General features: G+C 42.2%; 1 protein-coding gene across 1 annotated transcript in view; it reads left to right on the forward strand.

The window, feature by feature from the left end:
- The window catches only part of PAPPA (pappalysin 1), a 228261-nt gene that overhangs the window by 84614 nt on the left and 115916 nt on the right, over positions 1-27731 (forward strand). The window contains exons 7-8 of the mRNA XM_007057273.4: positions 7011-7132; positions 14862-15369. Of these exons, the coding sequence (XP_007057335.1) occupies positions 7011-7132; positions 14862-15369 (630 nt within the window). The remainder of the gene's footprint in view (positions 1-7010; positions 7133-14861; positions 15370-27731) is intronic.

Consider the following 27731-nt stretch of genomic DNA (forward strand, 5'->3'; position numbering starts at 1 on the left):
GTGGATTCTTTTCCCCACCCCACAGAACAATTAGTCAGTGCACGGACCAGCTGCTCAGGCTTGTAAGTGGCACGTATGATTTGGCCCTATAAACCTGAGGTGTGCCCCTGGCTATATATCAAGTAGAACTTGTCTAGAAGAGGACGTGTGCATATGCAGCTGGCTGTCTGTCCTCAATACAGAACCAAGATGAATGCAATGCCGTGGCTGATCATTTCAACACGCAGCAGTCAGGCAGTTCATAGTTACAGCTACCATAACTCAGCCCTCCACAGCTCTCGACTTGCCCAAGCCATGCTTTCCTGTCTACACTTCTGTTTTTAGCCATAGAGCATCCCGCTGCCTCTCTGCTGCTGGAGCCTTTCCCCGCTGCAGGTAAAGACTCCAGCAACGGGGAAAAGCTTCGGCAGCTCCCCACGGCTAGCACCTTCCTGCTACAGCGGTGGGGGGAAGGTTCTGACAGCTCCTTGCCGCTGGAGCCCTTCTTCTGCTCAGGGAAAGACTCCAGCAATGGGAAAAGGCTCATCCTTTCCCCACTGCCTCCCTCCCACCAGAGCTTTTCACTGACCCATGTAGTTACAGGCTGCAGTGTGGACGCAGCTTGCTTTTCACTGCGGTGGGTAGCTACGAAGACCCACTGGCAGAAGTGGTGTGTAGTGTAGACGTAGCCTAAGGTGTGTGCCATTAAAATATATTTATATGCAGATTGGCTGAGTGGTGGCAGCCATGGGAAGCCTAACTGAACTTCCTCACACGTTTACAGTCTCAGTCTTAGCATTGCAGTAACCATGCCAAAATAATACAATGCCAAATGCTGGGACTGGAGGACAGGAGGCGGATCACCTGTTCTGTTCATTCCCTCTGAAGCATCTGGCACTGTCCACTGTCAGAGACAGGATACTAGGCTAGGTGGACCATCAGTCTGACCCAGTGTGGCCATTCTTTTGTAATAGCCTACTTTGTTTGCATTGAATTTCCATGGTTTTTGTTTTGTTTTTTTTATAAAAGAGAAAACTTTATTGAACTCCCAATTGGAACCAATGCAATCTGCAGTGTGAGACTGAAGTGCAGTGTTCCAGATACAAGCATATCAGTACATGAATATCTATCTGAACACTCATATTTATTTAAAGGAGAGCACCTTGAAATATGGGGCATTCAGTGGATGTAATTCCCGCCTTGTGTAGAGCATCAATACAAGAACTGTGCACCATTTAAGACTCACTTACACTCTATTTTGTGGCTATAAGTGGTGTATAGCGATGGTTCTGACCCTCTGGGCAAAGAGAGTGAATTTCACCCTTTCTGCATGGTAATGTAGGAAATGCCATACCAGATCAGATCAATATCTGATCTCGAGCGTTTTAGCTCACATGTATTTTGCTTGTAGTTTTGTAAACTCTCCATTACTTTAATTGTAGTTTTGCAGCAAGACAAACTGCTTTGACAATGTACTTCTGAAAATGTATAGCATCTTATATGAATCATTGAGAATTCTCAGGCAGTTTTGGTCTATATTCATCATAAATAGATTAAATTAAGCTTTCCCAATATGCATTTAATTTAGATTTCATAAGGAAGTTATTGTATGTTAAATAAATACCATCTGACTGTTAAAAATATATTGATATGGGATTAATTGTTATGTAACAAAATATGTCTCTATTACATATTTCTAAAACTTTATCAGTAGGTTTTTAATAACTCATCGCTAGTTGGTGCTTAAATGATACACAATGGATAGCCTGTTAGTCTAGAATGTCATAACAAAGTTATCACATATTAAATAAATACTGATTTCTTCGAAACATATCTTTGGGGCTTGACATTTATGTGATCAGTATTACTATAGATAGTTAAAGAGACATTGTCAAGGAGCTTAGGTCCAACTTTTGATCTTTTAAAAGTTTCCCATCCTAATATAAAGCAAAGTTTTCCTGTGACCTTTTAAACAAATACATTTAGCTACAATCTTTTTTTCCCTTAAAGGTAAATACCACTTCTTATATGTTGGGAGAACCAAGCACACTTGTGCCGTCATAGGGCCCAATCCTACACCTGCTTACAAATATGCTTAACTTTAAGTACCAAAGATGAGCACATGTAAGCATTTGCAGGTTCTGCGCCATAGTGAAAGAGAACTAGGAAGTGAGGCTGGTCATAGTCTCATCTGTGTGGGAAAAGGCTGTCGTGAAGGGCTTTTTTCCTCACAGCATAAATCATGGGCCAAATCTTGCTTCCTTTGCTGAAATGAGGAGAGCATTCACTTCAATGGGACTACTCATGTAAATTTCAGGAGTTTGATTCTCTATTGCTATGCACCTTGGGCCTAATTCTTATTAGACTGAGGGCCCTTTTACATTGCTCTGGCAGCATAAAGGGGCCTTCAAGTGAGCATAAATATAATTTATGCTCACCTTAAGACCCCCTTACACTGTCAGAGCAATATAAGGAGGCCTCAGTATAAATAAGAATCAGGCCCATAAAACCTAGCCATATATTATCAAAGAACAGAGGGCATGTAATGCTGCTGTACTAGAGGCCATTAAGTTTCATAAGCTTGGTGAGACACAAAGCATGACACCAAGGGCCAAGTTCCTTAGGTGTCTTTTAGGAGACATTTTAGTGTAAATTCATATTGTCATCTCTTGTGATTTTGTCACAAGTCTTGCAATATTCATTGTTTTTCTTAAAGGCCCAGCTTCTGGAGTCAGGTGATTACATGAGAATCTTAGCTTTCATTTTTAAAAAAGGCATGTTTCTGTCCCTCATGGTTGCAGAGAAAAGCTTGAAAATGTGATCCCTAAAGGCTCAAAACCAGAAGGAAAATAAAAAGAGCCAGAAACGAATTAATCTAATTATTTTGGGCGCCTTGATCTGCGATTTTAGAAAGCTTTGAGTTGGTGATTCTGTGATCTTATTTTTCAATAATATACGCGGAGAGGAGAGGGTTATTTATTTATAACCTCAGCAAACATAGTTATACCAGATACCTACACTATTGGTACATTCAGTCAATCCAGTGACTCCATAGCTTTGTATTTTATGTAGTATATGGCTAGTATGCCATGCCAGGGTGAAATCTGTATGCATGTCCCTAAATTCTAGTAGGTTACTGAGCCCCTAAGTCTTTTAACACTCAAATCTGTGGGTAAATAGTGCCTCTCGGTCACATGGGTCTAGAATAGAGCTATGCGGAATTTTTTGGGATGAAACATATTCAGGTTGACCAAAACATGTTGTGAATTGTGTTGAATTTGCCCATTTTTTAAATCCAGAAAATAAAGGAAGAAAAACTCCAAAAAAATTGAAATGTTTAGTTTAGATATTTTCAAAAGGAAACGTTTTGATTTTTTTATTTGAAATTACTTTTCATTTTGAATTTTACTTCCTTTTTTTTTTGTTTCACCAAAAAATTGGGGCAATGGATTTTGGGTCAACCCAAACTGAAAAATGGGTTATTCACACAGCTCAGATCTGCTGTACCTGCCATCCATGTATTCTGCAGAGAAGGCCTGTCTCATGGAATAAAAGCATTACCAGAATCTGATGTCAAACATATGTGTTTAAAATAATAATAAAAATAAAAAAGAGGAAACAAAGGGGGAGGGAGAAACCCTGTTCATTTCCTGACTGTCTCAGACCTATTTTAATCTTGTTGTTATCAAGCGTCCATTCATGTGGCTACTGCTTGATATGCACAGTTGGAATATAAACAGTTATTGTTATGGGGCTGTGTCGTGTGGCTTGCTCAGGCAAGAACGGACTGCGTGCATCTGATCTTCCAACTCTTCATCAAGGCAACTGCATTAATTTCCATGGAACTGCTGATATCTCATTCTTTGCAATACAATATTTTGTGCAGCACAATTCCTAGATATAGATAACTGGGGGTTTTGTTGCTGTTTGTTTGCTTTAATCACCTTTGACAGTTTAAATGTCTCCAAGGACATGGAAGAGATTCTGAACTCCAAGTAAGCTATATAGGTGTTTTTATCTTCAAAAACTTTAATCTGGATGGAGCCAGCCATGGCAGGAGAGGATGGCATTTCTCCGCTGTTCAGTTGCAAATTCATTTTAAATAGGCTGCTATAAGGTTTGTCTCAGTATAGGCTACTGAATCCATTCCACTGAAATGTGTAATTATGGGAGTACATCACCTCTATGCCATCAACTTCATACACTGAAATGTGCCCAGTACTTCTTTTCTCCAAAAACATGGAGGGCGAGATTTTCCATTACCCTGTACACCCAGTATACGTGTATAAATTCAGTATAAATTATTGCCATTCTGAATTAGTAACATTTTAAACCCACTTTGTCCTCATTTGCAGGGTAGTGGAGAATCTGGCTCAGAGATTCACAAACCTGTAATAGCAAACTCTTTATCGGTTCTGATGCCCATGTCTGCTTACAGGATTTGTGTGCCCACGTGTGCATGATTAGACAAACCGAAAGCTTTAACCCAAGAGTCGTCCCTAGTGTAACGCTCCTTTTTTAACCAATGGAGTTATACAGGGGCTGAGTTTTGCTCCCAGTTTGGAAAAGTAAGAGGAGAATATCTGTTCACAGCCTATCCCACATGATGCTCCTTGTGATTTCTCTTACCTCCAAGTCATTGCTGAGAAAGGAAAATGTTTTTTTCTGTAAGCCTATTGCTTTTTCCACCATGATAACCTATGATGAAACTATAGGTGCTCATTTAAGTAAAAAGCAGTCCTAAATGTGGAAACTTGGATTTCCATGCCCTGTTTTCCTCCAGGAGCAAGTGCTACCGCAGGAGTTTCTTTGTAGAGAGACTGAGAACTATTAGCTATTAAGGTCTAGTAAACAAATTACCATTAGGGTCTAACACAAATGCCTGGTGATAATTCTGTGTTTCACTTACTTAGTGTCTTTCATCCTAGGATCTTAAAGCATTTTACAAATGGTAATTAGTTGAGCCCTATTATTTACTCAAACCATGACTAACTCAATAGTTAACATGTCCTATGAAATACTGTAGTGGAGTTAAACCAGCGTGTTGTGCAATTGGTCACTTAAAGTCACATGATATTCTTCTGCTCCCTGAATGGGTGGTCAACTTTTTAGAATGGAAGACCCACAAATGCTGAATAGCAGGTAACACATCATAGAAGTGTAGGACTGGAAGGGACCTCAATAGGTCATCGAGTCCAGTACCCTGCACTCAAGGCAGGAATATGTAATAACTAGACAGTTCCTGACAGGTGTTTGCCTAACCCGTTCTTAAACAGTGACAGAGATTCCACAACCTCCCTAGGCAATTTGTTCCAATGCTTAACTACCCTGTCAGGAAGTTTTCCCTAATGCCCAACCTAAACCTCTCTTGCTGCAATTTAAGCCCATTGCTTCTTGTCCTATCCTCAGAGGTTAATGAGAACAATTGTTCACCTTCCTCCTTGTAACAACCTTATATGTACTTGAAAACTGTAAAGATGTCTCCCCTCAGTCTCCTCTTTTCAAGACTAAACAAACACAGTTTTTTTCAATCTTCCCTCATAGGCCATGTTTTCTAGACCAGTGTTTCTCAACAACTGGTCCATGGATGAACGCCGGTCCCTGAGATCTCCCTGACACGGATTAGGAAGGCAGTAAGCTGGTCACTGGTAACAAAAAACGTTGAGAAACACTGTTCTAGACCTCTCATCATTTTTGTTGCTCTCATCGGGACTTTCTCCAGTTTTTCCACATCTTTCCTGAAATGTGGCACCCAGAACTGGAAACAAGTATCAGAGGGGTTTTTTTTTACCCACGAAAGCTTATGCCCAAATAAATCTGTTAGTCTTTAAGGTGCCACTGGAGAACTGGAAACAACGCTCCAGCTGAGAGTAGAGCAGAAGAAGTACTTATCAGCATGGAGTAGAGCAGAAGAAGTACTTCTCATGTCTTGCTTTCAACACTCCTGCTAATACATCCCAGAATGATGTTTGCTTGTTTTGCAACAGTGTTACACTATTGACTTACATTTAGCTTGTGATCCACTATAACCCCCAGATCCCTTTCCACAGTACTCCTTCTTAGGCAGTCATTTCCCATTTTGTATTTTTACAATTGATTGTTGCTTCCTAAGTGAAGTACTTTGCATTTGTCCTTATTGAATTTCATCCAATTTGCATGCAACCATTTGTCCAGTTTGTCCAGATCATTTTGAATTTTAATCCTACCCTCTGACCTTGCAGCCCCTCTGAGCTTGGTGTCGTCCACAAACTCTATAAATGTAGTCTCTCTATGTCACATCTTTGAATGGATAATCTATTTGTGCCAAAATTTGTGATACCTTCCTGGTCTGCAAACACTTTTCAAAAATACTTCCAAATGAATAAGACCCAGAGTCATTGCAAACTGCCGGGTAGGCCAGATCTTCAGCTGGTGCAAATCAGTATAGCTTTATTGAAGTCAATGGAGGTAAGACAATTTACACCCGTTGAGGTTCTGGCCCTGTGCACTTTTTAGTAAAAATATTTGTGAATCAGTGAGGTTGGTTGTTTGTTTGTTTTTTTCCCCATACTCTACCATCTTTGCTCACAGAACCTTATTCAGGTAGCTGTTATTAACCATATTTTACAGAGGGGGAAACTGCAGCAGAAGAAGTGCCTTACCTAATGTCATGCATGAAGTCCATGACAGAGCCAGGAATGGAACTGCACTCTCCTGATGCCTATTTCTCTGCTTTAACAACTAGACAGGGTTTTCTTTCATTGGGGTTTGATCCAGTTGTAGAGAAGAAAAAATAAATAACCCAGCATGGTTTTACAAGTTGCTGTCATTTTGTATTCTGTACTCATTTTAAAAACACAGATGCAGTCTTCACAGGCTATTAGCTGAACCCTACAGAAGGTCATGCTGAAAAGTGCAGTTTGCCAATGCCCTAAGAAAAGGGGGTTAAGTGGAATTGAATTCTAAATCTTGTGGCTTTTAGTATTGTAGGAGAAGCAGCTCATTCAGCTGTTACTAAGTTGATGTGTTCTTCTGTTTTCCTGGCTTCCTAGAGAAGTGGGATCAGCATGTGATCTGTGTACAGAAGGAAGAGTCCTGGTGCAATATGCCTTCGGTGCCTCTTCACCAATGCCATGTGATCCATCTGGGCACTGGAGTCCACGGGAAGCAGAAGGTGAGTCGGAGGGAGGGATGGCTCTGCCATGGAAGGGAAAAGGTGGGGGATGGGTGGAAACACTAGAATGGGAAAGAAGGGAGAAAGGGGCAAAATGAGGAAGAGATAAAGTTAACACGGGTTATCTTTTCATGTGGCATGAATGAAAATAAAGGGCAGATAAGCACACAGGACCGGTTTCCGCCATGGCATAGCTCATTAGCTGAAATCTGTGTGCTCAGACGTACCTGTACAGCTCCCATTTAAGTCAGTGGGAGCTGAGCATGAATTTCTGAGAGCAGAACTGTGCCAAGAAACCAACTCATCTGATTTGTAACGTGAAGTGAAATAGGTGCCGACAGAGAGGCCTGTTTACTCCAACCCACAAAAATGCAATATTTAATTTTATTTATTGAGGCCCAGATTCTACCACCTTTACTTGCATTGAGTAGTACCTTACTCCAGGAGTAGCCTCATTGAAAGCAGTGGGGACTACTTACAGAGCAAAGTACCCAGCGGCAGGAATAAGGGAGGCAAAATCAGTTCCTTGATTGATTAATGAATTGATTGATTAATTTCAATGTATCCCAAATGGCAAGTGCTGACTTATGGGGTGTTACTATGAATAGTCCTGCATAGCAATTAATGCCAAGAAATTTAAAAAACAAACAAACCAACAACACAGCACAAGTTTAAATGTTTACCTGCTAGATATGCAGTTTTAGCTCAACAAGGTTAGGAAAAGCTTGGGAGAGTTGATTCCCCACTCAGTTACACCCAGTTTATAAGGTATCGCTCTGTCCATTTCAATGGAGTTATACTAGGGTAGAACTGATTTAAGACAATGGAGAATTGGGCCCCAAATTTTTATAATCTACCTTCCTAGTGTATCTTAATATAGGATCCTTCATTGGTTTCTGGGGACTGCAGAACCTTTTCCATAGTTTAGAAGAAAAACTTTTTCATCAGGAATCCTTGCAATATATTTCATTTTCCCTCTTTTTATCCATATGAAGCAGATATTTGTCCAAGCACTGATTATTCCAGCTTTAGATTTAGATATTAAACTGGATATTTTACAAACACTGCAATTGAGACACAAATCATGGTATGAAATATTTTTCTGAGCTTCATAGAAATTGAACTGGTTTTCCATAAGAAGCTGTGACCCATTGTTGGTTTCATCTCATCAAGGTGATCAGGGGATCAGAAATGGGAAAGGCAGCCATCAAAGGTTTTGGTCTCCTTAAAGAGCATGAGAGACAGATGAACCGTTCACCAGAAAATAGATTGTGTGAATAATTCACACTGAATAACTTATTCAGTGTATCTAGCCTCTTTTTTTTCCCTGTCTGTTGAATGTCCACAAGCAGATCTCAGTGCCCTCAAATGCATTCCCCATTCAAGTTCACCTGACACATTGTTCCCATTTTTTAAGTCTGTGTCTTAATCACAAACAGTGAATGGATGATACTCAAAAGATTAAACATGCATTGTGATTGGTTGTATAAATTCCATGCCATTGTTTCTGTTCCTTGACTTGTTGACTTGTAACTACTATAATCTAGAGGCGGTAGGAAGAAGCCAGTGAGGCTTTGTGTCTTTCAGGGTGAGGGAGCAGAGAAGCAAGATTAGAGAAATTTGGATCTAGAGCTGGCTAGAGGGTGGAAGTCTCATCTCACAAAGGATTTTGAGATTTCAAACTCTGGCTTTATTCCGAATTGGACCAAAAATAGAAAATTTCTAAATTCTCCACGAAGGAAAATTCTCCCCCCAAATTAGTTTGGGGGTCTCAGTCAACCCATTTTGTTTCTATTCATTTTGTTTACATGTCGATGTTATATATATACCTTTTATAATATATCATAAATATAATACAAAAGATAAACAATGTTAAAACAATAAGTCATTTCAAAACAAAAGATTGAAATGTTTCAACATTGTCAAAATTCATTCCTACCCCCCCACCCCACCCCCCAGTTTCTTCCAGAATGAAATTCTGGTGAAATCAACCCCATTCCACAAAGCATGTTGATATTGACAGACCCGCACAATGCATCGGAATATCTGATTCTGTCTAAATGTCTCCAACTAGCGCTAATTTGAAACCGCCTTTTCCTTTTGGATCACACAGGCCTAGCCAGAGGCAATATTGCTAGAAAAAATGGGCCACTGTAAGATATTATTAGTGGGCTGCAGAGTTTACATTTAATTTCCTCTTGTCACAGTGTGTGCCTGCATATTCTTAGCTATGAAATGTGCAGTCAGATCCTTATCTATCTCATTCAATTGCAGTTGGGCCATAGCTATGGCGAGGGGTTTTGGAAACTGTGTCTGGCTACTGTGTTAATCATCCGTGTCCTCTCCCGTATATAAGATCTACCGAGTGGATGGCATTTGCTGGTCTGTAATTTTCCGTCATCACCACCCAGTCACTGGCATACAGTAACTGTGTGTGTTTGTGTTTGCACACTTGGTCTTAGTTGCAAACAGCCTAGTTAGATCATTGCCTGACTTTGTTAATTGTCTCTCTGCGAGTATTCAGCAAGCTTAAAAACCACTTTCTGCAATGATTCATGTGTGTAAACACTCCACTACTTGAATGGTCATGGGAAGCAGCCTTGTAAGAGGAAAAAGCATGGTCAAAACAAGCTCATCTTAAAGTTTGAGCCAATATTCATGGGAAATACTTTGTGGTACTCTTCCAGCTTACCAGAAAACCACAGTTCTCACATGGATCAAAAGCTACAATGAACCCAACTGCTGCAATTTCAAGCCTTAAGTTCTCTTTGTCAGTCAAGGGTAGGTTGTGGTTGCCTGTGTCATACTGATTAAGGGAAGCAGGGAACATGGAATAGCCACGATGGATCAGATCACTGAACAATCCAGTACTCTGCCTCTGGCAATGGCCAGATACATTGCTCAAGAGCAGTTCATTCCATATTCAAATTTGAGCTGTCTTAATTGGACGCATAGGTCACATGGTATGTTTTTTTTTGCCCTGAATGAATGAGTGCAACTCAGTGAATCAGGGTTTAGTGTGGTCACTCATGGTTGCAAATCCAAAATGCTCTCTTCGTGTCCGTTCTGCACTGCTTGCATAGGATCTGACATTGCTACGATCGTTCCCGCCAATTAACTCATTTACTGGCATATTTGCAGAAGACGAATGTAAAAGGGGCAAAAAGCAAATTTGTTTAAAAATGCTGCCACGCGTTTGGTACTTCTTCCTTTTGCCGTAGTCACCCTGCCGTAGAAACCCAAAGGTGCATGGAGTAGGACTTTTCACACTCTCCACAATTAAATATAAACTTTTATCTAAGCTCATTACAGTTTCTGACTAATCATAAATTCATACATTCCAAGGCCAGAAGAGACCACTGTGATCATCTTGTCTAATCTCCGGCATAATACAGGCCCTAGAACTTCCCCAAAAGAATCTTTTTTAAAAAAAGCATCCAGTCTTGATTTTAAAATTGTCAGTAATGGAGACTCCACCGTGAATCTTGGTAGATTATTCTGGTGGTGAATTACTCTCACTGTTAAAAATGTACACCTTATTCCAGCCTGAATTTGTCTAGTTTCAACTTCAAGCCATTGGATCTTTACCTGCTTCATACCTTTATCTGCTAGACTGAAGAGCCCATTATCAAATATTTGTTCCCCATGTAGGTATTTTTAAACTGTTATCAAATGATCCCTTAAACTTCTCTTTGTTAAACTAAATAAATCGAGCTACCTGAATTTTTTTGAAGTAGTAACATCTGCAGTTTGCTCAGGCTTTCAGTCTGTGCAGGGCCGTAGTCAAGCATACAGCGTAGCTACTCAGAACGGCTGTTGCTTAGTATGGATAAATGCTTTTGGAACCCTGGGTTCTACTCTTGGCTCTGCCACTCATGCACTGTGTGACCTTTTTAAAAGAGCCCCATCTCAAGCCTGACTTTCAGAGGCGCCGAGTGCCCGCAATTCCCAGTGAAGCCAAAGTGAGCCATGGGTGCAGCACACCACCGAAAATCCTGCCCGACGTGTCAGTTTGGGCACCCAAAAACAGGAAGACAAAGCCAGTGGCCACCTTTGAAAACCTGGGCCTGGCCCCAAACCACTCTGTGCCTCAATTTCCCCATTTGCCAAATGGTACTTACCCTCCGCCGTCGAAAGTCCTTGGGGATATGTGGGTAAAAAGTTTTCTTCGGGCTGCTGTCAGGAGCTCAGTGTACCAGATACAGTGTAACCATTGGACCTGACCGCGCATATACACTGCAGCAAATGTTCTGAGATAATCTGAGCTGGCTGGATTATTTGCTACTCAGATTGATCAAACACTCAATACCTGTAACCCTAGCAGGAATGAGGTTGGGGGGCGGCGGGAGTAGATGGGGGGCTCAGCAGTTGCCCTGCTGGAATCATAAGAAAGGAGAGCTAACTAAAGAAATAGTACAGAGCTTGAAACAGAGCCCTGGCTTCCTTCAAAATATGTCACTGCTACTTGAGCTTGGGTCTCTTTCCATGCCTGAGGTAAGTGGCATTCCTGCTGCACAGGGATGCGTGTGAGGGGTAGAAAGGGTAAGTGTGGAGGGGGCTAATGGGGAAAGGGTGTCACCGTTTGGCCCTCTGCCAGGACTGCATTTGCTGTAGGGAAATCATTCTGCATCTGGACTCCTTTTGACTGAACTGGAGAGTCTTTGCTACAAGCCAACCTTCAGGGAAATAAATAATAAATAATAAAACATATTTCTAACACTTCAGAGGATCGCAGACCATGAGAAAAACTCACATATTGGCATTTTCTTTTTAAATTAACACTCATGTCTTCTCTTAATTGTGTTTGACCAATGCTTTGTTTCCCTTCTTTTCTTCCTCTGTTACATTCGGCTGTGTGCTCTCTCTCTCTCTCTCTTTATCTTTACTTTCCCTTCCTTCTCTCCTCTGCTTTGTATTCTCCCTGTCCAGCTGACTCCCTCTCCGTGTGGTTATTTGGGAAGGAAGAGGGAATTTATAGCTCGCACTGGATTCTGTTACCGACTGTTCCACCCATCCGACCTCTCTGGATCTTTCAGTACATGATTTCATGCCAGATTGTAATGTTACCAACTATTTGGGAGCCCAGCAAGCATTGTGGCTTCCATTAGCTTTTAGTAATACCTCCTGTGTTGTAGAGCAAAGCCAGTGGTGAGAAATTTAAGAGCACATTTTCTCGTTATTTCATCACAACGGGTGAAATTCACGCAGCACAGAGCCAACACAAGGTCTATGCACCACTTCCGTCCAAAAGCCTGGGCTTCCATCACACGGCATCAGCCTTGTACTGGCCTTCAGCACAGTAGTGAATTTCACCCAAAGAGCCCTTGTGAACACGTCAGCCTCTTAACAGCACAATGTAGCTGCCCTTCAGAGTAATCAAATGCACTTTATTTGTTCTTTGTGTCCTTTGGAGAGAAATGGATTATCTGAAAGTGATTCATAGATTCCTAGGCCAGAAGGCACCATTGTGATCACCTAGTCTGACCTCCTGTCTAGCACAGGCCAGAGAACTTCCCCGTCACTCTCACTGTTAAAAAATTATGCCTTATTTCCAGCCTGAATTTGTCTAACTTCAGCTTCCAGCCACTGGATCATGTTATAGCATTCTCTACTACACTGAAGAGCCCTGTACGAAATATGTATTCCCTATTTAGGTGCTTATAGGTTGTAATCAAGTCACCCCTTATCCTTCTCTTTGTTAAGCTAAATAAATTGAGCCTCTTGAGTCTGTCACTAGAAGACAGGTTTTCTCATCTTTTAATCCTATTCCTGGCTCTTCTCTGAGTCCTCTCCTTTTTTTCAACATTCTTTTTGAATGGTGGACATCAGAAATAGACACAGTGTTCCAGCAGTGGTCACACCAGTGCCAGACACAGAGGGACATAACCTCTCTTCTACTCAAGATTCCCCTGTTTATGCATCCAAGGATTGCATTAGCCCTTTTCTCCAGTGTCACACTGGGAGCTCAAGCTCAGCTGATCATCCACCACAACCCCAAAATCCTTTCAGAGTCACTGCTTCCCAGGATAGAGTTCCCCCATCCTCTAAGTATGAAATACTTTCTTTGTTCCAAGATGTATACACTTACATTTAGCCATATTAAAATACGTATTGTTTGATTGCATCCAGTTTACCCAGAAATCCAAATCAGTCTGTATCAGTGATCTGTCCTCCTTGTTGTTTGCCACTCTCCCAATTTTTGTGTCATCTGCGAAATTTATCAGTGATTGATTTTTTGTCTACTTTGTCATTAATAAAAAAATGTTAAATAATGTAGAACCAAGAACAGAATCCTGCAGGACCCCACTAGAAACACACCCTGTTGATGATGATTTCCTATTTACAGTTACATTTTGAGACCTATCAGTTAGCCAGCTTTAAATCCATTTAATGCATGCCATGTTCATTTTATATCATTCTCGTTTTTTAATCAAAATGTCATGCTGTACCAAGTCAAATGCCTTATAAAATCTAAGTATATTACATCAACATTATTACCTTTATCAACAAAACTTATAATCTTATAAAAAATCAAATTAGTTTGACAGGATCTACTTTCCCTACACCCACATTGATTGGCATGAATTATATTATCCTCTTTTAATTCTTTAATCAAGTCCCATATCAGCCACTCCATTATCTTGTCCCAGCTTGATGTCATACTGACAGGCCCATAACTACCCGGAACATCCCATTTACTGTTTTAAAATATTGGTACAGCATTATCTTCCTTCCAGCCTTCCAGAATTTTCCTAGTGTTCCAAAACTTGTTGAAAATCAACATTAACCATCCAGTACGCTCCTCAGCCAACTCTTTTAGAACTCTTGGATGTAAATTATCTGAATCTGCTGATTTAAAAATATCTAACTTTGGTAGCTGTTGTTTAACAACTTACTGAGATACTAGTGGAATGGACAGAACATTATCATCATCATCATATGATGAGAGAGCATCATCTGTTCATTTCCCCCCAAACATGGAATAAATGTATTTATTGAACATTTTCGCCTTTTCTGTGTTGTTATTGATAATTCTTCCATTTCCATCCACTTATGGACCAGTAACATTGTAAGGATTCTTTTTCTTCCTAATTATATAATAAAATGCCACAAGAGGGTATAGTTAGCAGCAATGAGGCGAAATTAAAGTAACGAGAATTGAGGCTGATTGTTGGAAAGAATCATTTGCCACTTTGAGCTCTTTCAGACTGTGGAATCATCACAGTGGTAGCAACCTTCACTTGAAACTGGAGATTGAAAATACGGGGCCAGGTTTACTGACACCTCCAGATGTTTTGTGCCTCTCTGGTGATGAAAGGCAGCTCTAAACTGGGCTCAGCCAGCCAATGAAACTGTGTTTGTGGTTCTTTTGCATGGCCATGATGTGCTGGCGAATCCAGCTCAGATTGTACAGTACAGAACAATCTTGCATTAGCAGTTGGACAGGACAGATTACCTAAGAGCTCATTTCTCACCCAATTGCTGTGTCACACAAAACCTTTCTGAAATGCAGGGTACAGTTCTAGGTAGCCTCCTACCTCCTTCCACAGTCTCTCAGTCCTGATATCTTTCATCCTTCCATCTAAATATATAGCTTATCTCCCTGCCTGGAGGTGGCCTGCTCTACTCTTAGCTTGTAGGTTTGTATTTCAGAAGACTGTAAAATCAGTGCTAAGCCATAGTCTCTAACATCCTTTATCTCTCTTCTTTGCTTCTGCCTTTCCTTCAGGTCACCCTGATGTAGAGCAACCTTGTAAACCCAGTGTCAGGACTTGGAGTCCCAACTCAGGGGTCCACCAGCACACAGTACCGCCAGTCTGTCCCGAGCCCCAGGGTTGCTATCTGGAGCTGGAGTTCCGCTATCCCTTGATCCCAGAGTCCCTCACAGTCTGGGTGACATTTGTCTCCACGGATTGGGACTCCAGCGGAGCAGTGAATGACATCAAGCTGCTGACCATGGGCGGGAAGAACATCTCTCTGGGGCCCCAGAACGTCTTCTGCGACATCCCTCTGACCATCAAGCTGAATGCCAAACAGGTGGGCGAGGAAGTGTACGGCATCCAGATCTACACCTTAGATGAGCACCTGGAGATTGATGCGGCCATGCTGAGCTCCATCCCGCGAAGCCTGCTGTGTACAGACTGCAGACCCATCCAGTACAAGGTGATCCGGGACCCTCCCTTCCAGACTGGTTCTCCATTTGTCATCTCAAACCTCAGCAGGAGATTCGTGGACACGTAAGTATCTCTAGTCAGAAGGATGGACACATGGTTTTGGAAACGTCTCTCCCCATAAAATTACACTGGAATGGCAGGGTTCTGAAATACTTAGAGAGGCTGACTCTCCTCAAGAGAGGGCACTCTCAGGGTATATGTCTGGAACTGGAGGTACCAAAATCACATGAGACAGCCGGACCTCGTGGGCTTTCCAGCCTAGATTTGCAGGCACAAGAAGTTCAGATATTTTTTTTACCGCACAGACTACCAAATACTTATCCAAATTCTGAACTTTGTGAGAGAATCCATGAGAGGGTTTTGGGACTCGCATAGCGACACTCAGAAGAATATCTTTTGTAAGAAATATGTGCGTTGTGGTGGGAAATCATTTGGAGTGCTCTTATTGGGAACACCCAAAGCTGAGGTTGGCAGGTGGGTGGGAGAGAGAGAAGTGCATATATTTGTTTACATTTTTAATGAATTTATTTCAGCTACATTTGCATCCCTCTTATAATCACTTTCTGCAGTTGAGTTTTGTTAGCACAAAAGTTTGCAGATTTGAATGGGACTTACATGAAACATGCCTTTTGCAAGTTCTCTGTACACAGGTGAATTTCACACTGGGTTTTAGCCTAAAGCCTGATTAGAAGGGTTATGCTTATCCAATCAGGGAACATAAACATTACCATGTGACTTTTATTAGGCCAATCAGCTATGCACAACTTAAACCAAAGGAAAAGTAAAATAGTGTAATAACTTCAAAGTAATTCATGCTCTGTTCACAGACATTCCACAAACAGAAAAAAGCAAAACTGTTTAATAAAAGTATTCTTTAGTAATTATTCACTCACCTTTAGCAACACAGTGAAGCCCTTTTGAAAATTAACATCAGATAAAAGGAACAAAGCTGCTAAGGAAAGTACATGCTAATTTTAAAAAAATATAATCTTACTACTAATAGCTAATAGCAAGGAAGACTACATCGTTACAGCTTTCTAAAGAGTTTTAAAATATAATAAAACAGAATAATTAACAATCCAGTAATTATAAGATAACTGCCATTTTGGCAGCCCAACTGTACGACTGAGAGAATGCAAATAGTCTCTGAGTGCATGAGAATCCAGGTTAATTATTAAAACCAAAAAATGTACATTATTGGGGCTCCTCAGATGCTTAAAGTTTAGCATGCGCTAAAGTATTTTCCTGAACTGGTGCTTTAATTTGCAATATTACTGGCACTTACAGTAAATAAGGCCATTGGCCTTTTGGAAATATGGGAAATTGTGAATTTTCCCATGGTTTTTGCTGCAAAAGCATCTTTGCCTGAAAACTGGCCCATTCTTGTTGGAAAAAAGGACTGATTCTGCTTGAAACATATGCATTCCTTAGCACAAGTTCCATGAAATGGGCTGAATTCTGAGTTCATAATGAAATGTGGAGGAAAAAACCTTTGAATTCTGAGCACTGTTCTATCAAACTTTGTTCTGAATATTTTTCAGACCTCTATCTGATAGTCCTCTTAACTGGTTTTGAGAGAAGGAGGATGGTCTTGTGATTAGAGCACTGTCCAAGGATTCAGGACACCTAAGGTTTAACTCCCAGCTCTGCTCCAGGTTCTTTTGTGACCTTGGACAAGTCATGGGGGATAAAACTTTCAAAAGTATCTAACTGACTTAGGAGCCTACGTCCTGTTTTTAAAAGTGGCTTAGACTCCTAAGTGCCACGGAAAGCCAATGTGTCTTAGTCTCTTAAGTTCACGAGTCCCTTTTGAAAATGGGGCTTAGGCTCCTGTGTCACTTAGAGCCTTTTGACAATTTTACCCATGGGCTCTTTGTGCCTCCCTGTCTGTAAAATGGGGATAATAGCACTTCCCTGTCTCCTGGGTGGGCAGTGGGTAATAGCTCAGGTACTATAGTGATGAGGACCAAATAGATCCCTAGGTAGATTGTGTAAGTGCACAATCTGATTGGTTCTTCCTTTTGTCATATGGCCGAATCCTTTGTATTCTCAGTTAGGAGCTAGATTGAGGCAGGATAAGCTTTCCATCATCAGTCTGGGCAGAGTATTTTTTACTCACCAAGCAGAAAGGGGAGGGCTGCTGGTGGCCCCTCACCAAGGCACCCATGAAAGAGAAGCTAGAATATGTCCCTATGTAAACACGTACATAAAATATCGCTTTGAAATATCTCTCAGCCCAGATTCTCTTCTGCCTGTGTGTTTGACTCTGTATACGTGGAACTCAGCATCCCGCTACCAGCTGACAGTGCAGCCCATCTGTCTCTCTGTAAACCCCAGCCCAGTTACCCCTCCTCATTGTTTTTGCATGTTTCCAGATTGACTAGAGTGGCATCCACACATGTATATAAAAATATTGTGGAGGAAGTTGCACATCTCTTCCCCTGTCTCCTCTGACCTTGGTCTCTGTGTTCTCTTTTCTTCCTAAAGAAAATATTTGCTTGTTCTGTTTTCTCTGAGGAGGATCTTTTCCCCAGGTGTGGCAGTGATGAAAGGAAAATTAATTTCTCATAACCTCTTCCTGCTGGTGAAGAGAACATCCCCCTAAGCTGAAAGAGGAGACAGTCTTAATGGATGGCTCTTGCCTAGTCAGCATTAGGTGCTCTTACAGGAGAGAGAAAATAGCTAGAGTAAGGCAAACCTTTTATTAAGGAACACAGACCCATCCCAACCCTGCCTGCTCTCAGGTTGAATTAGAATCTCAGCTCTCAAGCAGGCTGAGATCAGGGAACGTTTCAAAAGGATGGGGCTGAGATCTGAATGGCCCCTTCATCCCTGCAGATTATAGAGTAACCAGGCAAATCTCAATAGCTTCAGAAGACTTTGAATGTCCAGGTTTTCTTGAATCCATTAAATAAAGGGAAACTCATCAGCTATGAACTGACATAAACCAAAAATAGGGGGGGAAATAAATAAATAAAATAGTCAAACCAGCTGCAGTGTGAAAATGCTGAGTTCTTCACAGCTCTAGGAATAAGTAGAGAGGGGACTTGCCTGCAAAGTTCAGATCTGGGTGCACATCCAGATCCAAAGTTCCCCAATACTCCTGGGGGTTCAGCTCTGGGGTTTTCATTCAGGCTGATGACTAGAAATAATTAGGGATGGTCAAACCAGTTAACACAAAACCTTTTGAACCCAGCTGTAGTCTGGTATGCTGACCTAGTTAGAGCTGCCATGTAATCAGTAGCTCAACATTTGTTCTGGAGCAAAAACCCTTGAATTTTTAGGGAGAGTTTATAAAGTAAAGAAAGCCTGGGATGGGAAGCTTCCTCCAAGATGTTGAGAACATGGGTAGATGTCACTCACAAAAGACTTGTCCTGTTTCATAGCCACAGCAGTCTCCACTTGTCACCCCCTTTTCATGAGTGCAGCCTTTTTATCAGGAACAAACGTTGGCGAAGAGAAGCCATCACAGAGCCGGCTCTCCCTGTGAATTGGTGGCAATGGGCAGCGTACAGACAGAGGTGGTCTGTTCAAAGTTCTAATTTGTTCTATAGCTGTACAGTGCATGCTGGAACTCTGGGGAGACTGAGCTGTCGCTGAAGAGTCCACAGCTGGGTTGTATTGTTCCTGTGAATTCCTATACACACTAAAATCCTGGGATCTTGGTCCTCCCGCCATGGGGCATGCGTAACTCCCATTGAAGTCAGTGGCACTTGGCTCCATGGGGAAGAAATTCAGGCCCTCACCAAAGATCCCACAGTAAAATTGGGACGTGAGTCCACAGGGGATACAACAGGGATTTCACAGGGTCCCTAGAAACCTGGGCTCCTGCCTTTATGTCTCTATGTGGCAGTGATGTAAACTGGTTCTGAGCCAACCATTCAGGTTACAGAACAGAGAGTTTAGCTATATCCTTAGCTACATGGCAGGTCATTCGTGAAACATGTTTACTGTTTTTTATCAATCAGTCTGTTAGGGTTTAGATACAAATGTAAGGCTTGTAGCTGGCTCTGTAGGAGTGCCCAGGATAGGGAGAGGGTGTATGTGGCTTTGGCTCCTGTTATTTGCTTTAAATGGTAAGAGGCCATGTAGATGTGGCGTGGTTTGTATGTGGTAGCAAAAAAAAAAAAAAAAAAAACCACCAAAGCAAAAACCCTCTTGATTCTTCACTCTTCTATACCAGTTTGACACTGGTGAAACTCCATTGACTTCAGTGGGACTTTACTGGTGTAGAACTGAAGTGACGCAAGGGAGAGAATCAGACCCCCAAGCTTCATCACAGCCTTACTTGTCTCCTGCCTGTGACACCCATCCCCACGGTTTTGGATGGAGAAATCATTTGTATTGTGGGTCTAGGGTTACATTTTGCGGCAAGCTAGAGACTGTTAACCACCTAGACATGGACCAAATGTGCTTGAAGCTTTTTCTCTTTTGGCCAAGTCTTGGAATCTCCCTTCATCAGTTGTCATTCAGTCCTCAAGCAAAAGTTTCAGTAAAGCCAACTACTGAATAAGGACTTCAGCATTTAGGGCCCGATCCAAAGCTTTTTGAAGGCAACAGGCAATGGGCATGGAGCAGGCCATTAGCCAATGATACAGTTGAAAATAATGTGAAGAAAAAAAAGTATGATGCAACTAATCAGAAGACAGCATACAGATGACTTGAGCAAGAGAGATATTGTTGGTCCAAATTGCACATTGACAAACCAGGACTCTTGAATCCCATCTGTTGCTTGTGTATTCTTGTTAAGAAGCCTGAGGCTAGTCATGGGGAACTGTACAAATTGTTAGTAAAGCTTCTGAGGCTTGGAGGCTGGTTTAAGTTTGCTTCCAGAGGTGTCATAGAACACTTGAAAGTAAGCAGCTCCAGATTCCTCTCCAGCATGAATGAGACTGCTAGTCCAAGACAAAGGACTCTGGCTGAAGTAGAGATGCTCAAGCACCGGTAAGACCACTGCCACCAGGCCCTGGGGGGGAATTATTTTCTCACCACCACACCTCTGACATACATCTTAGACTGGGCAGGGAGGATGACTAATTCTTTTCACACATTCCAGGTATGAATATGTACCATTGCTCACCCACACACAGCACACCAAGTGCCTGGCAGAGAGAAACCAAAAAGAGAAAATCCACTTTTTTTTTTTCCTTTCTACTATTCTCCTTAATATTCCTTTTGGAGTGTTTCCTTCACATATGCAATGCTACTAAAAGCTAAAGTGTATGTTGCGATTATTTACAACCTCCAATAGTGTGCTAGATACTTTACAGAAGAAGTAAACCAGGTCCTTGCGTCAAAGAGCATACAATCAAATGGTCGAGGCTAATATTGCTGCTGTTGCTAGGGATTATACATCTCCATTTAGCTGATCAGAGCTGGCAGCTGGCAGCCACATTCTTTTCTTTTCTTTTCTTTTCTTTTCTTTTCTTTTCTTTTCTTTTCTTATTAGTTTAGTACTGGTTTAAAAATGCCAGGTTATTTTTGCAAGAGACTGAAATCTGCTTCCCACCACCTACAGAATAGGCATTGCAAGCTTCCCCTGTACCACCCCCTGCCAAACTGTTCTAGTCCTGACCTGGAGAAGCAAGAGGGCATGTTCGTTCTCCACTCACTAGGCAGTTTTCCTGTTAAATCTGCACAAAGGTGCATTAGCACCAGCTATGGTGATGGATCATGATTATTAGTTGTTGTGGTTTCTTACGTAACACCATAGCTTCGTGTGGAACTTGACAAAACACACAGCTCCAAAGTCTCTGTGCTGGCTGAGCTGCATTTGATGTAAGATTAGGAATGAGAGAGCAAAGGTGGGCTTATGCCTTAGCAGCTGATCCTGAGACAGGGCCGCGACCGTTTTTGGCCCCAGATTCAACTTAGGGTATGTCTACACTGCAGCTAGGAAGTGTAATTCACAGCGTGGGTAGAAATACGTGTGCTAGCACACCAAAAATAGCCATGTAGTTATGATGGCACCAGCAGCAGGTCAGGCTAGCTGCCTGAATACATACCTAAGATCTGTCATGGGAATGTACGCAGGTGGCTAGCCTGAACGGCTATTTTCCACGTGCTAGCTCAAGCAGAGCTAGCATGAGTACATCTGCCTCAGCTGGGAATTACACCTCCAGCTCTGGTGTAAACCTTACCTTAGAGGAGCTTCAGAGTTGCTGTAAGTTACTCACAGCTGTCTGTGCCTCATGGGGTGGTTCCAACCACGGAGAATAGGTAGAATGCAGAAGCACTCTGACCATGACAATTTCCTCCCTAGAGATACTTGCTTCTCCAGGGGCTGGGAGTAGTGATGGAGAGTTGCCACTATGCAAAGAAAATCCTCAGGAGGCATGTTAAGATGGATTTTCAGCCCTACGCCCTGCCAGAGCCGTACAAAGAGGCTATAGAGGGGCCAAGGATGTGGCCCACTATTGAGCTGTAGACAGATAGCCATTAGAACGTGAACTGATACCGCCAACTCAAGCCATATTGGCCACCAAGCAAACATTAGTTGAAGATGACTGATTTCAGTCACTACCAGCCATGGTTGCATTTGAACTGGCAACCTGGCAAGAGGGTTTTTAGCTGCAAGGTGATATGAAGGTTAAATGGGATCTTTCCCATTAGGCAAAATAATTTATTGCAGGTGAAACAGTCTCAGAGCTGCAGTGAATTAGGCTGTACATTACTCATGGATAATTACTGTTAGCTGATGTTTCCCTTCTTATGTACCTATTATTTGGGCTTCTAAATAAGGCAAGAAGCCCCAGGAATCTCCCAGGAGTAACAAATGCATGTTCTTTGCTTGATTGAGGAAAGAAATATTGGACAGGCCTGTGTTATGCAACAATTTAAAAATAACTCCTTTGTAAAACGTGGACTGAGCCTTGAATACCACAAGAGAGGCAGAAATGTGTTACCTGCTTTTTTATCAGCAGCATCAGCTAGTCTAGTTTTCGCTGTTACTTTTGTAACTATTGGCCTAATCAGTTGCTGGGCACTTAGTTTTATATCTTTAATATCTTTTGCTGTGGGATTAAAATACCAAAATTTGATAAGTTCATGGAGGATAGGTCCATCAGTGGCTGTTAGCCAAGATGGTCAGGGATGGAAATCCAAGCTCTGGGTATTCCTAAATCTTTGACTGCCAGAACCTGGGACTGAACAACAGAAGATGAATTAGTTGATAAATTGCCCTGTTCTGCTCATTCCCTCTGAAGCATCTGGCATTGGCCATTGTTAGAAGACAGGATACTGGGCTAGATGGGCCATTGGTCTGACCCAGTATGGACATTCCTATATTCTTAAGCTTCTGTTAAAGTTGGAACTCAGAGTCAAATCAAATGGGGATTGAAAACAGAGCTAGACTGGCATTGCAATACTGCTCTTCCCTTAGTACCCCATTTGGATAGGACACTGATGGGCACGATAGAAACCCTTTTAGGCATATAATGGCTTACAAATATTCTGAACAAAGAGAGGGGCCTGTGTCAACCTCTCAGGCTTGATCCTGTTCATTGTGACCAAGGCTTTTAAAAGTGACTACTCAGGGGTTGGGTTTTTTTTAAGGGGGTGGGGAGCAACCTGAAACACCTAATAGGGACTTGGTTATCAGGGAGATAGTGCTCAGCACTTTTGAAAACCAGGCCTCTTTAGGGTATCTCAAGATGGGCATCCAAAATCATTAGTCATTACTGAAAATCTTGGCCTCTGAAGCTAAATACAATGAACTGGATCATTTGTTCACAGTGCTTGTTTTTAAGTATGACCAGTTGCAAATGTAATGACAAAAGAAGAAGTTAGCTCATGCTGGGACTTTAGCTGGGTAGAGAGAGGCCAGTGGATATAGGTTCCATCTGGTTATTAAACCATTGAAGAACCACAAGTGATCTCCTAGTAGGATTTGTCATAATTTGAAGTGGATTAAGCCAAGGCACAGAGCCCCTACAGAGGGAATCGTGACAGAATATTCCTTTGGAATAGACACATCATCTCCCTGTGTAAATGATAAGTACAGATACATTGTACACATGAGAGCATCCACATATATCAGCCCTATGCTATTTGGAAGCAGTATCCTCCGAGGAGGGGCTCAGGACTCTGTGATTTTTTGGTGCCACTCCCCTAAGAAGAAGAGAAGTTCAGGATAGCAAAGAGGTGGCTTAGCTGAGAAAAGAGGAACCTCAAAACCTCTATGTGCACCCAGGTCTTGATCCAAAACCCACTGAAAATCAATGGACAGTCTCCCCTTTGGATCAGTCCCCTAGAGTATCCGCTTGCATGGCTCTTTTTCTGCACACTGAGTGTTTTACATCTCTTCAGGATTACACAGAAACATTAGAGTATTACATTCTGAAAATGAGGTCTTGGCTCAGGATTGTTGAAAGGAAATCCTAGAGGTCACGTCTAGATTCAAAGACACTGCCTTGCTTATGACCTCAGCCCTGGAGGGACCTTCCTCCCAGGGACACGCTCAGTGGTGCAGGACTTTACTTGCTGATGCTTGATCTTAAAACCAACTGAACTTCAAAACCAATCTGCAGCTGAACCATCTGTATGCTGAGTCCTGCCTGGAAGAGCCTACAGACAACTCACAGGGTCCCCATCATTTCTGTTAAGAGCCTTTTTCAATTTAAATTAATAGGGTCTGAATCAGGTGTTTCCCAGGTAGCGTAGTTGTCAAAATCAAGTTAAAACAGATGCTGACCCCACTGGTAGCAGTCTTGTCAGTGGAATGCTTTGTGCATGGGTAACAAATGGAAACATCATTAAACGTGTGAGTAATAAAATGCTGGCCACCCATGCTGGCCTTAATATCTCAAAATTATGGATCAAGGCTAAGGTTCAGCAGTGACTGTTGCTGATGATGGCCCTTCCGATCTCCAACCTGCCTCCCGGTTGGTTTGCTCCCATCTCAAACTGACACACTGTAGTTGGGTAGCTGATTATTTGCCAGATCCCCAGCTGGTTTATACCAACTGAAGATGCATCCTGATACATTTTAGCTTCCAGAGTCCTTGGTGCTGGGTCAACTCCTAACAAACCCCTCTCTCTGAAATTGCTGAGACAGAACTTCACAGGAGCCTTTTCTAATTGAGAAGCTCTCATACCTCAAATGAACATCACCTGAAACCATGCTCAGGAAACGAACAAAACAGATTTCCCCCCTCCCTGCTTTTTTAATAACCAACAGGTGCTGAGCCCCTTAACCTATATACGTCCATAAAACTGCCTCTCGGGTACAAACTCCCATCTAAGACTGTGGACCTCTAACAGTTACTTTATCCTGGAATTTGTAACTTGATCCCATTAAGAAGCTTCAGAAGGAGCTTGTCATCCTTCTAAAGAAAAAATCTTATTTTGTTTAACCAAGAAACTTAAAAATTGTCCATCAGTGTTAAAAAGTTTGTTTTCAAACACAAACAAGAAATATCTTTGCGACCTTGGCTGCAAACTTTGTTTTTTTATTAAATTTGCTACTGTGTTTTCAATTGGTACCAGGGCAAATATTTGTATGATTATATCAAAGTCTGCTGGAGTTAATCAGTTGCATATATATGTTTGCTACTTTAAAACGTCATGCTTTTGCATGAAGGAAGAAAATGATCTATTTAAAGGAAAATTTTTCAGTAGTTTAATGTCCAAGTTATCTGCTAGAAAAATACATGGGGCTCAATTTTCAGAGTTAGGTTGCTGTATTAACGTGTGCGTTCCTGCATTTTGACCACTCAGAACAGCACCAGTTACCTATTATGGGAACCTATGTGCTGATCTGAGCGCCAAGTATAGAATGGACATTTTAACCTAGGTTGGAAATTGGACTCGTTGTCTCATACTCTTTTTTTGTTACACCAGTGTAAAGCTGGAGTAAGGTTACTGACATAAGTGGAGTTACTCCAGATTGATGCCAGTGTAATTGACAGTAGAAACTGTACCACAGGTGTGTATTTTTAATCTTGTATTCACGGGTGTCATTGTTGCCAGTGGTATACAAAAGCACGTTACGTGCAAATACCTGTTTCTAATTTATTTGATCATTGCTTTATCATTAATATCTGGGACATCATAGATGAGATGTGTAGGCTCCCTAGCATTGTGGAAGTGGGTAAGATGTTGATATTGATGTGGTACTGGAACTAGCTTGTCAAGACAGAGTTAGAAAAGAGTTGGCTGAGGGCCTGGTCTAGTTTCTGTTGAACTCAATGGAAAGGTCAGACTCTGGGTTGCTAGAACCACTTGGTAATACAAAATATGCTACACAAAGCACTCAGTTGAGATGAAAACTTGAGGTATACTTGTTATTTCCTCCGGCTATGGTTAATACCAACTGCTGAGCTGATGAGCAGGACATGTGCATCTCTTATATACTGCATGGAAAACCACTGTCCATGTCAAATGGGCAAACAAGTTAGAATCCAAGGGCCAGATCCATAGCTGGCAGAAATGGGCAGAGTGCTGTAGACTTCAATGGAGTTATGACACTTTATGCCAGCTGGGGATCTGGACCCAAACTTTGATTGATGGAGTTCAGAGCAAGGTGCCCAGGAATAGAATAAAAGGCAAATGGATTAGACTAATTAATGTCTATCAGGTTAGACAAAAATCCACTTGGAGTTTGTTTGTATATCCACTTGTGTGGGGTCTGAGGGGAGTGTCAGCCAAATCGGACTCTGCCTGTGTAAGTGTGACCATGGGAGGGGAGATTGGAACACAGTCTTTGGAGACAGGAGGTCTGACTGGTAAAGATATAACATTTCCATGTCCAAAAGGTCCGAGTTGATCAGGCAGTTTGCTGGGGAAGACTTTGAAGTTCTTAGCCATTTGGAAGGAATGGTGCAGAGAAACAATCAGGCTGGGGAATGGAATAAGTGAGGACTCTTTTTTTGAAATGGCAACTACCTAAATTTCAGAAGTGGCATATGATTCTGCACAAACTGCCTCTGATGCATAAACCTCACACGTAGTGCAAGCCGGTAGGAGATGAGGTAGCTGGTAGGGCTTGGCAGGACTTTCCCCAAAGATTCAGGGCTGGTGCAGTTGGGTACTCTGGTATTTGCAAACGTCTGCCCATGTTCGTGAATGGTTTATACACATCAGTTGAGGATGATCAGGTTGCAAACAACCCCTAGTCCTCCTCCCACTGCTCTTCCAAGAGGTGTCCCACAGACTCTGGGACCCTCTCCAGCCAACGTATGTTTGCTGTATTGAGGGTCCTGTGTGGCCTGTCTATCCCTCCTGAGTTCCCCCGAGATCTCAGAGGGGCGTGTGTGTGTGTGTGCGACTGTTCTGCTCCCTAAACTGGTTCATTGCAGGAGTGAGGATGAAAGATGCTTTGCATGGTTTTGGCTTCCCCCAGTACTTTTTCCAGTACTTTTTCCCCCAGTAGTTTTTAGGGTGGGGAAGCAGTCTGTACCCCTCCATCTCTCCTTCCTGCTCCCTATTCTCACTTCCAAACTGGCTTTCTGTGGAACACAGCACCCCATAACCCCTAGGGTAATTACTAAGAAGACCCGTCTGGTTCCATAGCAAGTGCATGCTGCGCATTATAGGTTGGGGACAGGAAAGGCAGTGTGGATAGGGCACTTAGCTGGGACTCAGGAGACAGGATTCTATGCCTCATTTTGCCACTGAGCTGCTCTGTGACCTTGGGCATGTCACCTCACATCTCGGTGCCTCTGTTTCCCAACCTAACCTTTGTGTCTCTTGTCTATTTCAATTATGAACTATCCCAGGCAGGGACTGTTTTTCGCTACGTGTCTGTGCATCACCCAGCAGAACTGGGCCCTGGTCTTTGCTGGGGCCTCTAGGTGCTACTGTAATAATAATGTTACTACTAATAATAAATAAATAATAAGGCTACTCCTGGGCGAATCTCAGCCCAAATTTAGCCAGTATTCATCCTTGCCACTTTGTGAAACTCTCCATCTGTTCAGGTTTAATTTGAGTCTCAGGCAGAGGGACAGGGTAAAATCCATCCTGGCATCTCCAGCCTTTGCTCCAGAGCCCAGGGCCTGTCAGGTTTATTTAATCCCGCCACTAATTTGTTTTGTTCTCCCTGGTGAACAGTAAAAGCCCGAGGACGGCACGTAAGCCCAATCCTCCCGTCAGGGCCTAGCCTGTCTTCCGTAGAGAGAGAAGAATCTCAGCGGCAGCCTCCTGGGTGATCGTTTCTTCTAAATCAACTTTGTGCCAAAGAGACAGGTGGGAGGATTGTTTTGAGGCCCTTGCATCTGCCATGTCGCTTGGCTTATGCAAACAGCAAAAGATCTGACGGCAGCTGAAATAATAGACAAGTGCAAGAACTCGAGATTTTGACGTCCTTCTTTTGTTTACAAAATTCCACACATCCCCTCCCAGCTTCAAAATCAGACAGGAATTCTCTTCATTGTCTTCTACCATCACTCTCATGCCATTTTTATTTAAAAGAGAGAGAGAGAGAT

The sequence above is a fragment of the Chelonia mydas genome, chromosome 16, assembly GCF_015237465.2.
Source record: "Chelonia mydas isolate rCheMyd1 chromosome 16, rCheMyd1.pri.v2, whole genome shotgun sequence".
In the NCBI taxonomy this organism is placed as follows: Eukaryota; Metazoa; Chordata; order Testudines; family Cheloniidae; genus Chelonia; species Chelonia mydas.